The 16,167-nt window shown below is 54.6% G+C and overlaps 1 protein-coding gene across 1 annotated transcript; it reads left to right on the top strand.

Moving 5' to 3' along the window:
- The first annotated feature begins 949 nt into the window (after positions 1-949).
- LOC145340322 (amino acid transporter heavy chain SLC3A2-like) lies at positions 950-8,973 on the top strand. The gene is made up of 8 exons (XM_080184775.1): positions 950-1,146; positions 2,134-2,234; positions 2,952-3,032; positions 3,255-3,319; positions 3,476-3,671; positions 5,285-5,422; positions 6,091-6,198; positions 7,408-8,973. Exons 1-8 carry the CDS (start codon positions 987-989, stop codon positions 7,744-7,746), a joined length of 1,188 nt encoding a protein of 395 aa, XP_080040901.1. The 5' UTR covers positions 950-986; the 3' UTR covers positions 7,747-8,973.
- Positions 8,974-16,167: the final 7,194 nt, after the last annotated feature.

The following is a 16,167-nucleotide window of genomic DNA, read 5'->3' on the forward strand; positions in this document are numbered from 1 at the left end:
CCTATCCCCATCTCCCCCCCCCAAATCCAGGCCCTATCCCCATCTCCCCCCCAAATCCAGGCCCTATCCCCATCTCCTCCCCCCCAATCCAGGCCCTATCCCCGCCACTGTCCCTCCCTCCACCGCATCCTCCCCACCCCCGCACAAATCCAGGCCCTATCCCTGTAACCCCATATATTTACCCCACTAATCCCCCTAAACCTACACATCCCAGGACCCCACGGATCAATTTTAGCACGGCCAATGCACCCTAACCCACACGTCTTTCAGACTGTGGGAGGAAACCGGAGCACCCGGAGGAAACCCACGCAGACACGGGGAGAATGTGCAGACGGTGACCCAAGCCGGGAATTGAACCCAGGTCCCTGGAACTGCGAGGCAGCAGTGCTAACCACTGCGCTACCGTGCCACTCCATATATATGTATATATATATATAAAGTCCCTATGGTGTATACAGTCCCTATGTGGTATTTGTGTCTCCTGGGTGGGGGGTGTCACCATTTCTTTCGGGTACTTGGGCCTCGCTGGCTGGACGCACGCAGTATTTTTCCCAGATCCTAATTGCCTTCAGCGATGGTGGCAAACTGCTGCAGTCGTGCTGTAGGTACAGGGACACATGGACTGTATACATCATATAGAGTAACTACCATGTATATGGTATCAAATGGGTGAACATAGAAACTCAAAGCAGGAGGAGGCCATTTGGCCCTTTCTGCCTGCTCCCCCATTCATTTTGATCATGACTGACTGTCAAATTCAATATCCTGATTTCCCACCACCCTCTGTCAGTCCCATATCCCTTTAGCCCCAAGAGCGATATCTAATTTCTTCTCTGCTGCAGTATAGGTGGTATACATTCTGTGTACTAGTGGGGCGCAGTGTGGGTGTGAGGAATGGAAGTGAACTGAATATAATGTGTAATTCGGAAATGGAGTCGGTAATGGGAATGTGAAACTATCTGTTGTGTGCAGGAGTGGGAGACAGAATGGAGGAAATTGCTGCCCTCAAGGTAAAAAGCATTATCATCGGCCCAATCCATAAGAACACTGCTGACAACATCAATGAGACCAACCTCACGGAAATCGACAGCAAACTGGGCAACCTGGAGCAGCTGGAGAAGCTTCTGGAAACGGCAAGGAGGAAAGGTAATCAGAACACCCACTGGCTAGAGTGCCTAAAAACACACACAGACAGGAGGCAGACACCTACCAGAACTCCCTGTCAAACTGTACACCATCCTCCTGTAACCCCGGGTGATGTGTGACTGTCCTGACACTGTAACCATCCTGTAACCCAGGGCACTATGTGAATAACCTCACACTGTAACCATCCTGTAACCCAGGGCACTATGTGAATAACCTCACATTGTAACCATCCTGTAACCCAGAGCACTGTCTGAATAACCTCGCACTGTAACCATCCTGTAACCCAGGGCACTGTGTGAATAACCTCACACTGTAACCATCCTGTAACCCAGGGTAATAACCTCACACTAACCATCCTGTAACCCAGGGCACTGTGTGAATAACCTCACACTGTAACCATCCTGTAACCCAGGGCACTATCTGAATAACCTCGCACTGTAACCATCCTGTAACCCAGGGCACTATGTGAATAACCTCACACTGTAACCATCCTGTAACCCAGGGTAATAACCTCACACTAACCATCCTGTAACCCAGGGCACTATGTGAATAACCTCACACTGTAACCATCCTGTAACCCAGGGTAATAACTTCACACTAACCATCCTGTAACCCAGGGCACTATGTGAATAACCTCGCACTGTAACCATCCTGTAACCCAGAGCACTATGTGAATAACCTCACACTGTAACCATCCTGTAACCCAGGGTAATAACCTCACACTAACCATCCTGTAACCCAGGGCACTGTGTGAATAACCTCGCACTGTAACCATCCTGTAACCCAGGGTAATAACCTCACACTGTAACCATCCTGTAACCCAGGGCACTGTGTGAATAACTTCACATTGTAACTATCCTGTAACCCAGGATAATAACCTCACATTGTAACTATCCTGTAACCCAGGGTAATAACCTCACACTGTAACCGTCCTGTAACCAAGCATTCCCAGCCTGTGAAACTCAGTCAGTCTTTGTGTCCGAACAGGTATCAAGGTTATTCTGGATCTGACTCCCAATTACAAAGGAAACCAGGAGTGGTTTGGAATTAACTTCAACACAACTGCTGGCAGTGTGGATTTGTTACAGGTATGTGGCCCTCTCTGTCTGCGCAGTGAGGGATTGTCTTCTGTGTCCCAAGTCCCACCCCCCCGTGCGAGTGGATAGGGGGTCGCCTCCCATCCCTCAGAACGGTCTTCCCAGCAGGAGGGAGTTACCTGCTGTTCCGTGACACCTCCGCTGGGAAAAGTGCGTGTGCGCGCGTGGGAGCGTCCGGCTGGATCCGATGGTGGGTGGGAGCCTCTGTGCGTCGAATAGTCCCCCACAGGGCATTTGCAGGCAGAGGCGAGGGTTGCAGGCCAGAAGTGGCTTGCTGAGGTGCTGTCTGTGACTGGAGACTCTAAATAAGACCCAGTTCAGAGAATATTGGAGCTGGAGTGGGCTGCTCAGGCCCCGCTCCGCCATTCAATAAGATCACGGCTGATCTTTTTGTGGACGGACGCAGCTCCACTCAGCCGCCTGCTCCCTTAATTCCTCTACTGTTCAAAAATTTATCTATCCCTTGCCTTAAAAACATTCAGCGAGGGAGCCTCAACTGGGCAGGAACCACATCCTCTCCACATCCACAGTCCCATTGAACATCTTTCCGCTGGCTGCTTTCATTGTCAAAATAGCAGGAATTGTGAGCGAGCGCTTTGACAGGAAGGGCCCGGATGGGATGGGATGGGCTGGGTTTCCTGTTGGAGTGGGGTGGAGGTGGGGAAATGGACAGGAATTAACCTGTGTGTGTGTGTGTGTGTTTGACAGGAGAAGGAAGCATTTCGTTACTGGCTGCAGAAGGGTCTGGATGGACTGCGCCTGCGGGGGATTGAGCAAGTCCTGACCTCTGTGAGTACCCCACACACGTCTCTCCTGATTCAGGGGGAGTGGGGGTCTCTCCCTCGGAACCCCCCCTCTCCCCTTTCTCTTTCCCCCTTCCCCCCCCTCTCTCTTTCCCCCTTCCCCCCCCTCTCCCCTTTCCCCCGGTGCCCGTTGCTCTAGCTGGGAGTGTAGTTGAGTGCCAGGCTGGGTGTGAGATGGGAGTCACTGACTCGGTGATTTGTTTGGCAGGCTCCTGGCCGGGTTGTAGAGTGGCAGAACCTCACCAAGAACTTCTCGGTGGACGAGAAACCAAGGTAAGTGGAAACTGTGCCAGTCTGGGCCAAATCCCCCGCCCCGTGATCACCTTCAACTGAATATTAACCCCCCCCCTCCCCTGTTAAGTATATTTATTAGTCACAACTAAGGCTGACATTAACACTGCAATGAAGTTACTGTGACGTTCCCCCTAGGGCCCTGGTCATTGCAACAGTGGAGAAGAAGAGTGAGGAAGTTCTGAGGCTGTTGAACCAATCGGACGCCGACCTTCTGTTCAGTTACTACCTGCGGGAGACGCTCCTCGCGTCCAACCCTCCGAACGCCACGATCGTGCGGCGGGGTGTGGAGAGCTACATCCAGAGCTGCGGCCAAACCTGGCCCAGCTGGGCGGTAAGTGGACCGGGCAACGCGCGTGGTCTCTCCCTCCCTCCCCCGTCCTGTTCGGATTGCCCCTCAGCTCAACCTGGGGGGTAGGGGAGTGGGGATGAGTGAGTGGGAGTGGGCCGATGGAGGGGGAATTGGAGAGGGGGGGGGGTGTTGTGCTGGGGGAGTCAGAGTTGGGGGGGGTGTTGTGCTGGGGGAGTCGGAGTTGGGGGGGGGGGTGTTGTGCTGGGGGAGTCGGAGTTGGGGGGGGTGTTGTGCTGGGGGAGTCGGAGTTGGGGGGGGTGTTGTGCTGGGGGAGTCGGAGTTGGGGGGGGTGTTGTGCTGGGGGAGTCGGGGGGGGGGTGTTGTGCTGGGGGAGTCGGGGGGGGGTGTTGTGCTGGGGGAGTCGGAGTTGGGGGGGGGTGTTGTGCTGGGGGAGTCGGAGTTGGGGGGGGGTGTTGTGCTGGGGGAGTCGGAGTTGGGGGGGGGTGTTGTGCTGGGGGAGTCGGAGTTGGGGGGGGTGTTGTGCTGGGGGAGTCGGAGTTGGGGGGGGTGTTGTGCTGGGGGAGTCGGAGTTGGGGGGGGGTGTTGTGCTGGGGGAGTTGGAGTTGGGGGGGGGTGTTGTGCTGGGGGAGTTGGAGTTGGGGGGGGGGTGTTGTGCTGGGGGAGTCGGGGAAGAGGCCAGAGGGGAGGTTAAGGGGGGAGTCAGGGGGCGGGTGGTGCAAGTTGGGGACGGTCGGCGAGGGGAGACGGGAGGGGTGCTAGACGGGAGGGGTAGACGGCGGGGGGGGAGGTGCGAGTCGGGGAGGGGTAGACGGCGGGGGGGGGAGGTGCGAGTCGGGGAGGGGTAGACGGCGGGGGGGGGAGGTGCGAGTCGGGGAGGGGTAGACGGGGGGGGGAGTTGCGAGTCGGGGAGGGGTAGACGGGGGGGGAGGTGTGAGTCGGGGAGGGGTAGACGGGGGGGGAGGTGCGAGTCGGGGAGGGGTAGACGGGGGGTGGGGCGAGTCGGGGAGGGGTAGACGGGGGGTGGGGCGAGTCGGGGAGGGGTAGACGGGGGGGGAGGTGCGAGTCGGGGAGGGGTAGACGGGGGGTGGGGCGAGTCGGGGAGGGGTAGACGGGGGGTGGGGCGAGTCGGGGAGGGGTAGACGGGGGGTGGGGCGAGTCGGGGAGGGGTAGACGGGGGGGAGGTGCGAGTCGGGGAGGGGTAGACGTTGGGGGGGGGGAGGTGCGAGTCGGGGAGGGGTAGACGGGGGGAGGTGCGAGTCGGGGAGGGGTAGACGGGGGGAGGTGCGAGTCGGGGAGGGGTAGACGGGGGGAGGTGCGAGTCGGGGAGGGGTAGACGGGGGGAGGTGCGAGTCGGGGAGGGGTAGACGGGGGGGAGGTGCGAGTCGGGGAGGGGTAGACGGGGGGAGGTGCGAGTCGGGGAGGGGTAGACGGGGGGAGGTGCGAGTCGGGGAGGGGTAGACGGAGGGTGGGGGAGGTGCGAGTCGGGGAGGGGTAGACGGAGGGGGTGGGGTAGACGGAGGGGGTGGGGTGAGTCGGGGAGGGGTAGACGGAGGGGGGGGTGGGGTGAGTCGGGGAGGGGTGTTGACTGAGTGAACACAGTCACTGACTCAGAGCTTTCCTCCCTCTGTCTGTAGCTGAGTGGCTATGAGGTTGGACACATAGCCTCATCGCTGGAGCCCCATCTACACGGCCTGGTACACGTGATGCTCTTCACACTCCCCGGAACACCTTTCATTTATTACGGAGATGAGATCGGACTGCAGGACACCCAGGTATGGCCACTGCTTCCTGGTGATCTCGGCTGGACGAGGCGGGGGGGCGGAGTGGGGGGGGGGGGGGGCGTGGTGGGGGGGGGGCGGGGTGGGGGGGTGGGGGCGGTGGTGGGGGAGCTCCCTGGAGGAGAAAACATACTCAGGACTGGAGTTAAAACTCCCCCTTGGAGCTGGAAGAGAATCCCCTCCAACGCACTCTGCAGCTCATTGGCTTTGCTGCTGCTGCTGCTGCCTTCAGCATTGACGCCAACTCAGGGTTCAATCCCAATCTGACACCCAGTCCACCCCCAGGGGGTGCCGCGCTGCGGGCGGGTCGGTGCCGAGGGGGTGCCGCACTGCGGGCGGGTTGGTGCCGAGGGGGTGCCGTGCTGCTGGGGAGGTGCTGTCTTTCAGGCTGAGATGTTAAACTCTGGGGAACCTGCATTCTTGGGGTGGGTGTAAAAGGTTTCACAGCTGCTATTGACAGACGGTGGACCCCCCCCCCCCCCGAGTTCCCAGGGCCAATATCTACCCCTCAAACCAGCGTTGCTGAACACAGATGATCTGGGTCTTTTAGAGCATTGCTGGGTGTGGGGCCAGGCTGGGTGTAAATTGGAGACAAGAGTCGATCTGTGTGTTAGGCTGTTAAAATTTAGCTGACGTCCTCTTGCCTTGTGTTCCCTCTGCAGCCATTGCATCTTAAAACACCATGGATGAAGTGGAACACTTCAGCTAATGGAGGCTTCACCTCAAGAGCCAGCCATCAACCTGCACCACGTCTAAATGAGACAGTGGAGGTCAGTGTACAGATCCCCACACACACACACACACACTGACTCTCACTGGGGTACGGGTCCCACACACACACTGACTCTCACTGGGGTACGGGTCCCACACACACACTGACTCTCACTGGGGTACGGGTCCCACACACACACTGACTCTCACTGGGGTACGGGTCCCACACACACACTGACTCTCACTGGGGTACGGGTCCCACACACACACTGACTCTCACTGGGGTACGGGTCCCACACACACACTGACTCTCACTGGGGTACGGGTCCCACACACACACTGACTCTCACTGGGGTACGGGTCCCACACACACACTGACTCTCACTGGGGTACGGGTCCCACACACACTGACTCTCACTGGGGTACGGGTCACACACACACACTGACTCTCACTGGGGTACGGGTCCCACACACACACTGACTCTCACTGGGGTACGGGTCCCACACACACACACACTGACTCTCACTGGGGTACGGGTCCCACACACACAGTGACTCTCACTGGGGTACGGGTCCCAAACACACACACTGACTCTCACTGGGGTACGGGTCCCACACACACACACTGACTCTCACTGGGGTACGGGTCCCACACACATACTGACTCTCACTGGGGTACGGGTCCCACACACACACTGACTCTCACTGGGGTACGGGTCCCACACACACACACACTGACTCTCACTGGGGTACGGGTCCCACACACACAGTGACTCTCACTGGGGTACGGGTCCCAAACACACACACTGACTCTCACTGGGGTACGGGTCCCACACACACACTGACTCTCACTGGGGTACGGGTCCCACACACACTGACTCTCACTGGGGTACGGGTCCCACACACACACTGACTCTCACTGGGGTACGGGTCCCACACACACACTGACTCTCACTGGGGTACGGGTCCCACACACACTGACTCTCACTGGGGTACGGGTCCCACACACACACTGACTCTCACTGGGGTACGGGTGCCCCACACACTCTGACTCTCACTGGGGTACGGGTCCCACACACACACTGACTCTCACTGGGGTACGGGTCCCACACACACACTGGACATCGCGGGAGTTTATCTTGATGAAAACGGCTGCCGTTTCTCCTATACCGGGACGGAATTTGTGCTTTTTAAGTTGATGAATTGGGAAGAGGCTGTGAATGGAGGGTTAGGGTATTGACTGTGTCTTTCCTTCCCCCTCGGTGTAGGGTCAGAGGTCTGCGCCATCTCTCCTGTCTCTGCTGAAGGAGCTCAGCTTGATGAAAATTAAAGAACGTTCCCTGCTGTACGGCGAATTTGAATCGGTGTACGGCAATGAAGAGGTGTACGTCTACACTCGCATATGGGACCAAAGCGACCGCTTTTTAGTGCTCCTGAACTTCAGTAAGCTTCCCCAGAAGGTCTTGCTGACAGACACGAACCTGCCAGCAGAAGCCACAGTGGAACTCAGCTCTTCGAACGAGAGGCAGAAGACAACAGTTAGCCTGGCCGAAATCCAGCTGGCCGGGGGGGAGGGATTAGTACTGAAATTCCGCTTTGTTGGTTGAGGAGCCGGGGATCCCCTTCCCCGGCCGACCCCTGACAGATACAGCGTGTTTCTGCCTGTCGAGAGTTCTGGCATCCGGTCGTTAGCTTTTCACATTCCGTCGTTCATTGGGTTAACAAGCCGTGCTTTGTCTCTAGTGGGATCATTGTCTTCTTTCTCTACGGTGACGCTCTCGCTGAGGTTGGGGGGGGGGAGGGTGCCTAAGGTGTCACAACGCTTCCAGGTTTCCTGGGGAGAATCTTGCTGGTGATTGCCGAGGGGCTGGGAGCCGCTTTGGGTGGGGTGGGGTGGGGGGGTTACTGAATCCGCTTTTCGAAGGAGTTGGTGGGGTCCGTGGGGATTGGGGAGGGGTGGTGAAATCTGGATAAGGTGTTCCACAGCTCTCCCCCCCAACCCCCCTGCCCCGCCACAGTTTGCCGAGTGTTTTTAGACTGGGGAATGGTGCTACTGAGGCCCAGTGGCCGTTACTCGGGCAGTGACTGTGGTGGGTCCCCCCAGAGTCCTGGGCAGTGACTGTGGTGGGACCCGTACCCTCTCCCCCAGAGTCCTGAGCAGTGACTGTGGTGGGACCCGTACCCTCTTCCCCCAGAGTCCTGAGCAGTGACTGTGGTGGGACCCGTACCCTCTCCCCCAGAGACCTGAGCAGTGACTGTGGTGGGACCCGTACCCTCTCCCCCAGAGTCCTGAGCAGTGACTGTGGTGGGACCCGTACCCTCTCCCCCAGAGTCCTGAGCAGTGACTGTGGTGGGACCCGTACCCCCTCCCCCAGAGTCCTGGGCAGTGACTGTGGTGGGACCCGTACCCCCTCCCCCAGAGTCCTGAGCAGTGACTGTGGTGGGACCCGTACCCTCTTCCCCCAGAGTCCTGAGCAGTGACTGTGGTGGGACCCCCACCCCTGGTACGTTTGCCCCCAGGTTGTCGGATCAGCTTCTGGCAGCACCCTGCGGCGCAGAAGGCATCTGAAATCTTTGCCGTCCTGCAAACTCTTTCACCAGCACCTCCCAAAATCGCTCCCGTTTCCTCTTTGTGTGCCATGATTAAGAACCACGATGTATTGTAACATTCTACTGGCAGTGTTGGGCAACTTGGGAATCCTCCACTCTGGCAGAGCTGTGAGTCAATGTGTATTAGGTCTGCTCGAATTCTCGCGTGGTGTTTTCTTTTTAACCAGATTTTCACAGTCCTTTTTAATCTTTTATTTCATTAAAAAAAACCATTTTGAAAGCAATTCCGTTTTTATTCTCCTCTTCTGAGTCTTGGTGTTGGGGGCCAGAGCTGAGAGACTAAAGGCGGTTAGGATTATATTCACTGGAGTTTAGAAGAGTGAGAGGGGATTTCAGAGAAACTTATAAAATTCTAACAGGGTTAGACAGGGTAGATTCAGAAAGAATGTTTCCGATGGTGGGGGAGTCCAGAACTAGGGGGTGATAGTTTGAGGATAAGGGGTAAACCTTTTAGAACTGAGGTGAGGAGAAATTTCTTCACCCAGAGAGCAGTGGAATTCACTCCCACAGAAAGTAGTTGAGGCCAAAACATTATCTAATTTCTTCCTGAAATCACACATCGCTCTTGGGGCTAAAAGGATACGAGGGGGAAGCGGGGGAATCAGGATGTTGAATTTGAATGATCAGCCATGATCAATATGAATGGACTTTGGAATCCATGTGCATAGATCCCTGAAAGTTGGCACCCAGGGTTGTTAAGAAGGCTTTTATTGGTAGAGGGATTGAACTTCAGAGCCGTGAGGTCATGTTGCAGCTGTACAAAACTCTGGTGTGGCCGCACTTGGGGTATTGTGTCCAGTTCTGGTCGCCGCATTGTAGGAAGGACGTGGAGGCGTTGGAAAGGGTGCAGAGGAGGTTTACCAGGATGTTGCCTGGTACGGTGGGAAGGTCCTATGAGGAAAGGCTGAGGGACTTGAGGCTGTTTTCCTTAGAGAGAAGGAGGTTAAAAGGTGACTTAGTCGAGGCATACAAGATGATCAGAGGGTTAGATAGGGTGGACAGTGAGAGCCTTTTTCCTCGGATGGAGATGGCAAGCATGAGGGAACATAGCTTTAAATTGAGGGGTGATAGATAGAGATGTCAGGGTAGGTTCTTTACTCAGTTGTAAGGGTGTGGAATGCCCTGCCTGCAACAGTAGTGGACTCGCCAACGTTAAGGGCATTTAAATGGTCATTCTATAAAGATATGGATGATATTGGAATAGTGTAGGTTAGATGGGCTTTAGATTGGTTTCACAGGTCGGCGCAACATCGAGGGGTCAAAGGACCTGTACTGCGCTGTAATGTTCTACGATCAAAATGAATGGTGGAACAGGCTCGAATGGCCACCTCCTGTTTCTATCACATCAGATCCATTATCTGGTCCCTTGCCTCCCTGCTGCTTGTGGGAGGAATTTACTTGTGTGCCCTACAATAACACTTCACACAGGTACTTCTGCTAAATCTAAAGTGCATTAGGACAGAGTTTGAACGTGGAATGATCTGCTCGAGCGTGTGTGTGTGTGTGGGGTGGAAGCGGATTAAATTGTGGTTTTTCGAGCTGACGTTGCATAAGCCAGTGTTGGGAGACGTTTGCCAGGGTTTACGCAAGTTCCTCGTGCGGAGATCAGGCCCTGTGACACAGCGCAAACAGCTCCCCCCCCCGTGCTGTGTAAGCGTTAGTTCGAAGAGCAGCAGTCCAACGTTCCCTGCAAATAGATTGCCGGATGCTGGTGACGTTCCAGGATATGGGGATCGTGCAGGAATATGGTGGATCGCTGGCCGTGGATCCAGCTGAGCTGGTTCGATCAGCCGCGTGGCTTTCTCCTGCTCCAAATGAACCTCTCAGTTAACAGGATGATGCAACGGGGAAATGACACAGCAAATGCCAAGTTACCCTTTTTTTGCAAGAGAGTTACGGTTGAGAGAAATGTTTGCAGCAATGTTACAGGCTTTGGATTATGGGGATGCTCTGCATGGTTTGGGGAGTCTTTACCTAAAGGATAGAACTTCCATGAGAGGGAGCACAGGCTGATTACTGGGGTGGGGGGGCTGTTCTGTCAGTAGAAGGGGTCCAGGGTTTAGAAGAATGGCGTGTAATCTGAGTGAGAGATTTAAAATTTGTCACTGCTACGATAAGATCCAAACTGCAGTCTTTGTAAACAGAACTGTGACAGGCTTTTATCTCGGTGAGAACCGGGGTTAAACCATAGTGCACCAACCCTTCTCCACTTGCCTTGCTGTGTATCTCATGTCAAAACTTCAACTCACAATGCCATCACTCCAACCTCAAGTCATTGAGCTTCAAGGTGGCCACGGTTTGAGTATTGGTTCTGGGACTGAGATCTGTGTCAACGCTCGGGAACAGGAGGAGGCCATTCAGCCCCTCAGGGCCACTCTGCTGTTCAATGAGACCACGGCCGATCTCCAAGAACCTGCCCTAGGCCCATATCCCTGCTCAATAAAAGGGGTGTCTCAGGCTTAAACCTAGCATTGGAACCAGCATCTGCTGTTGTCTGAGGAACAGAGTTCCACTCTCTGCGTGTGGGAGTATTTCTAACAACTCTCCTGAACGCTTGGCCTGAATTTTTACATCATGGGGCCCTGGTTCTAGAGCCTTCAGCTGATGAAAACATTTTATCCTTATCTACCCTGCCCTTCCCTGTAAATATCCTGTAGAGGATCATAGAACACTACAGTGCAGAAAGAGGCCCTTCAGCCCATTGAGTCTCCACCGACCCCATATCCCTACGTGTTTTACCCGCTAATCCCTCTAACCTACGCATCCTAGTACACTAAGGGGCAATTTTAGCGTAGCCAATCAACCTAACCCGCACATCTTTGGACTGTGGGAGGAAACTGGAGCACCTGAAGGAAACCCACGCAGACACGGGGAGAATGTGCAAACTCCACACAGACAGTGACCCGAGCTGGGAATGGAACCTGAGTCCCTGGAGCTGTGAGGCAGCAGTGCTAATCCACTATGCTATCTGTAGATTTCTATCAGATCACCCCTCTGAAACGTAGGGTCTTCCACTAAATATCTGGAGAATGAAATCTTCCCGTCAGCTCACAGCAAACTGCCTCCCTCATTGATTGAAGTGGACAGTGAAATCCTGGCAAACCTGAACCATTTTCCATATCTCGGAACCTCCTGATGGCATAAATAGGGCGACACAGTGGGTTAGCACTGCTGCTTCACAGCTCCGGGGACCCAGGTTCGATTCCTGGCTCAGGTCGCTGTCTGTGTGGAGTTTGCACATTCTCCTCGTGTCTGCGTGGGTTTCCTCCGGGTGCTCCGGTTTCCTCCCAAAGATTTGCTGGGTTAGGTTGATTGGCCATCCCAAAGATTGTCTCTTAGAGTCCCGAGATGCGTAGGTTAGAGGGATTAGCGGGTAAAATATGTAGGGATATGGGGGTAGGACCTGGGTGGGATTGCGGTCAGTGCAGACTCGATGGGCCGAATGGCCTCCTGCACTGTAGGGATTCTATGACAAAAACCCCCAGTGTGGCAGATCAGTCTTCGCCTAACTGAGGAAAAGTGTGTTTGAGCAGCAAGATTTAGGGTTATAATACTTGCCCAGTAGGCCTGTAAATTCCTGGAAGGTTCTGGAACCTCTGGGAAAGTTAAGCTGTGGATAACGGCAAATGCTGATGGTCCACAGTGATTACAGGAATAACTCTTTGCTTTTCATCTGCCACAATGTCAATAGCCCCCAAAAAAGTGACGTTTGCGTTCCACGTATTAGGCCGAGTCCTCCACAGGCGGTTTAGAAAAGTCTCATTTCCCAAACAGAGATGTGATACCTGACAATGGCCTAACCCCCCCAAGTTAAGCTGGCTGTTAGCAAGTTTCTTGGTGTCATTTTTTCCCTCGTTGCCACCGAAATAACTCCTCAGAAGTCAGCGTCCCTTCACCAGAGGTCATTAACCCACCTCCTGGTGGTTCACGCCCCTCACTCAGGTCAGTATGCCCCTCGCCGAGGTGATTACTCCCCTCACAGAGGTAATTACGCCACTCCCTGCGGTCATTATGCACCTCACTGAGGCCATTACACCCCTTGTTGAGGACATTACACGCCTTGCTAAGGTTATTACACCCCTCACTGGGGTCATTACGCACCTTGCTGGGGTCATTATAGTCCTCTCTGATTATGCCCGTTGTTCATGTTATTTCGGCCTTGGTGGGGTGATTACAACCTTGCTGAGGTGGTTACAGCCATTCTGGTGTCATTACACCCCTCACTGGGGTGATTAAACCTTCGCTGTGTCATTACACTCCTTATTGGGGCGATTACACCCTCACTGGGATCATTACACTCCTTATTGGGGTGATTACACCCTCACAGGGATCATTACACTCCTCACTGGGGTGATTACACCCTCACTGGGATCATTACACTCCTCATTGGTATGATTACCCTCGCTGGGGTAATTAGACTCCTCATGGGGGAGATTACACCTTTGGGGTCATTGCATTCCTTACTGGGGTGATTGCACCCTCATTGGAGGTCATTACACCCTCATTGGGGGTCATTACACTCCTCACTGCAGTGATTACACTCTCACTGGGGTGATTGCACCCTCATTGGGATCATTACACCCTCACTGAGGTCATTACACTCCTTATTGGGGTGATTACACCCTCACTGGGGTCATTAACCTCCTTTCTTGGGGTGATTACACCCTCACTGGGGTCATTACCCTCCTTTCTTGGGGTGATTACACCCTCATTGGGGGTCATTACACTCCTCATTGCAGTGATTACACTCTTGCTGGGGTCATTACATTCCTCACTGGGATCATTACACTCTTCACTGGGGTGATTACACTCCTTATTGGGGGGATTACAATTCGATCCCAGATTCTCAGTGTTTGAGATTTGCTGAGTGTTGATCCTGCAAGCAGCAGCGATCACATGACCGGTCACATGGCCCATAGAGCTGGCTGATCACATGCGCCAGCCCAGTCGTGTCACGTGACAGTGACGCTATTTCCGCTGACGCCTGTCCGGCGGCGCCATTTCCGGCGGGGTCACGTGTGCCGCTGCATTTCCGCTCTCCTCACCTTGTCGCTGTCGCTGCCGCCGCCGCCGCCATTATGTCGCTTCTCCGGGGGATTGTCCGCCTGTCCGGCCTGACCGGCCCGTTCCGCTCCGGCCTGGGCCCGCGGGCCCGGCTCAGCAGCAAGGTGTCCGGGACGGAGATCGGCACCGCGGTGAGAGACCCTCCGACAGTGCGGCGCTCCCTCAGCACTGACCCTCCGACAGTGCGGCGCTCCCTCAGCACTGACCCTCCGACAGTGCGGCGCTCCCTCAGCACTGACCCTCCGACAGTGCGGCGCTCCCTCAGCACTGACCCTCCGACAGTGCGGCGCTCCCTGGGCACTGACCCTCCGGCAGTGCGGCGCTCCCTGGGCACTGGCGCTCCCTGGGCACTGACCCTCCGGCAGTGCGGCGCTCCCTGGGCACTGACCCTCTCCCTGTACACCCACGCTCTGGTTGGTGTTGTGCCGAGTGTGTCTGCAGTGAGGCTCCGACCGCCTTGTTCTGCTCTGTACTGAGACCTCTGCTGGGAACGGGTCCCTTCATCCCAGCCCTGCTTGGGCTTATTGTGCATCACAGTGTGATTGTGAGCTGCTGTCCCTTGGTGGCTGTGTAACTGTGCTGTCTGTCTGAACACTATTCCCATTAATGACACTAGCAGATCAGCAGTGGTTAGCACTCCTGCCCCACAGTGCCAGGGACCTGGGTTTGAATCCTGGACTTGGGTTACTGTTTGCGCACAGAGTCTGCACCTTCTCCCTGTGTCTGTGTCAGTCCGAAAGATGTGCAGGTTAGGTGGTGCTAAATTGCCCCTTACTGTCAGGAAGATTAATGTATTAGCTTACGGAGATGGGGCCTGGGTGGGACTGTTGTTGGTGCAGGCTTGATGGGCTGAATGGCCTCTCCCCCTACTGCAGGGCGTCTATGATTCTGTCTCTTTCTTTTTAAACAGGAGTCAGTGATTGGACTCAGTGTCATGTCAGCTGTGATCCTGTTGCCAGCAGCCTGGTTTCTGGCTCACATCGAGAAATACAAAAAGCGGGAATGATGGAATGTCGGAGCCTGGGAGCAGGGACTGAGAAACCAAACTTTAACACTCCCTCCTTTTATCTCCCTGACTGCGTCGCTGGAGATCAACATTCCACGTTTGCTGTGTCATTCACAGCCATTCTTTATCACAATGTTAAACATTTTCTGTGTTAATTTGAGCTGATGTCAGTTACAATAAACCTTATTTAAAATGGAGCTTATTTGACATGCCTGGTTCCTTGGGGAAGGGACTAGAGGGGGTAAGTGTATTCAGCCTTATGGTGAGTGTATATGGCAGTGTACTGCAGTATTCACAGCTGTGTACACTGCTGAGGCTTGTCTCTCAGTGAGTGCAATGTGCACCCAAGCTACTGTGTGTAAGAGGCCTGATCCACCATCGCTCCCTTGGATTAGATTTCCAGTTCTGCCCTCAAACAGATGTGCGTTTGGATCTGACCTGGATTTTTGCAGTTACGGACCAGCTGCAGGAGTCTCTCAAACCAGCCTCCTCGATACAACGAGGAACGACTCTCCACAGCCACTCTCTCTCATGACCCCACATGCAACCAGAGATTGTTAACCAACATCAGGGAAGGACAAAGTGGAGGGAGGCGCCAGATTCAGGAGGGATTGAGGGGATGGCAAGGAGACACAGCACAGTGAAGGGCCATGAGCTAGACCTGGTGAGTGGACAAGAACACTGCAAATAAATGTGGAGAGGAAATCCACTTTGGGAGAAGAAACAGATGTGCAGAGTATTTACTAAATGGTAAGAAATAAAGTGCCGCTGTACAAAAGGACCTGGGTGTCCTTGTGCATAAGTCACTGAAGGCCAGTGTGCGGGTGCAGAAAATTCTGAAGGCGGCTAATTTTTTTATTCATTTGTGGGACACGGGCATCGCTGGCTAGACCAGCATTTATTGCCCATCCCTAGTCACCCTTGAAGTGAGTGGCTTGCTGGGCCATTTCAGAGGGCAGTTAAGAGTCAACCATTGCTGAGTCTCTGGAGTCACATGTAGGCCAGACCAGGTAAGGATGGCAGATTTCCTTCCCTAAAGGGCATTAGTGAACCAGATGGGTCTTTCCAACAATGGTTTCATGGTCATCCGTAGATTTTTAATTCCAGATATTTTTGAATTCTGTGGCTGGAATCGAACCTGGGTCCCCAGGACATTAGCTGAGTTTCTAAATTAATAGTCTACCGATAATACCACTTGGCCATCGCTACCCCAATGAAATGTTAGCCTTGATTGTGAGAGGATTTGAGGAGTAGTGAGGTCTTGCTTCAGTTGGATAGGATCTTGGTTAGACCGCAGCTGGAGTACTGTGTGCAGTTTTGGTTGCCTGACCTCAGGATGTTATTGCCT

The sequence above is a fragment of the Carcharhinus amblyrhynchos genome, unplaced genomic scaffold, assembly GCF_965287045.1.
Source record: "Carcharhinus amblyrhynchos unplaced genomic scaffold, sCarAmb.v2.hapA scaffold_928, whole genome shotgun sequence".
NCBI lineage: Eukaryota > Metazoa > Chordata > Chondrichthyes > Carcharhiniformes > Carcharhinidae > Carcharhinus > Carcharhinus amblyrhynchos.

What these genes read in the sequence shown, in the direction of transcription:
- LOC145340322 (XM_080184775.1), top strand. Translation starts at nt 987, where the DNA reads ATGGAGGAAATTGCTGCCCTCAAGGTAAAAAGCATTATCATCGGCCCA. An exon ending in TCGGTGGACGAGAAACCAAG is followed by an intron (nt 3,320 to 3,475) that starts GTAAGTGGAAAC and finishes CGTTCCCCCTAG; the next exon opens with GGCCCTGGTCATTGCAACAG. An exon ending in TCGGACTGCAGGACACCCAG is followed by an intron (nt 5,423 to 6,090) that starts GTATGGCCACTG and finishes TTCCCTCTGCAG; the next exon opens with CCATTGCATCTTAAAACACC.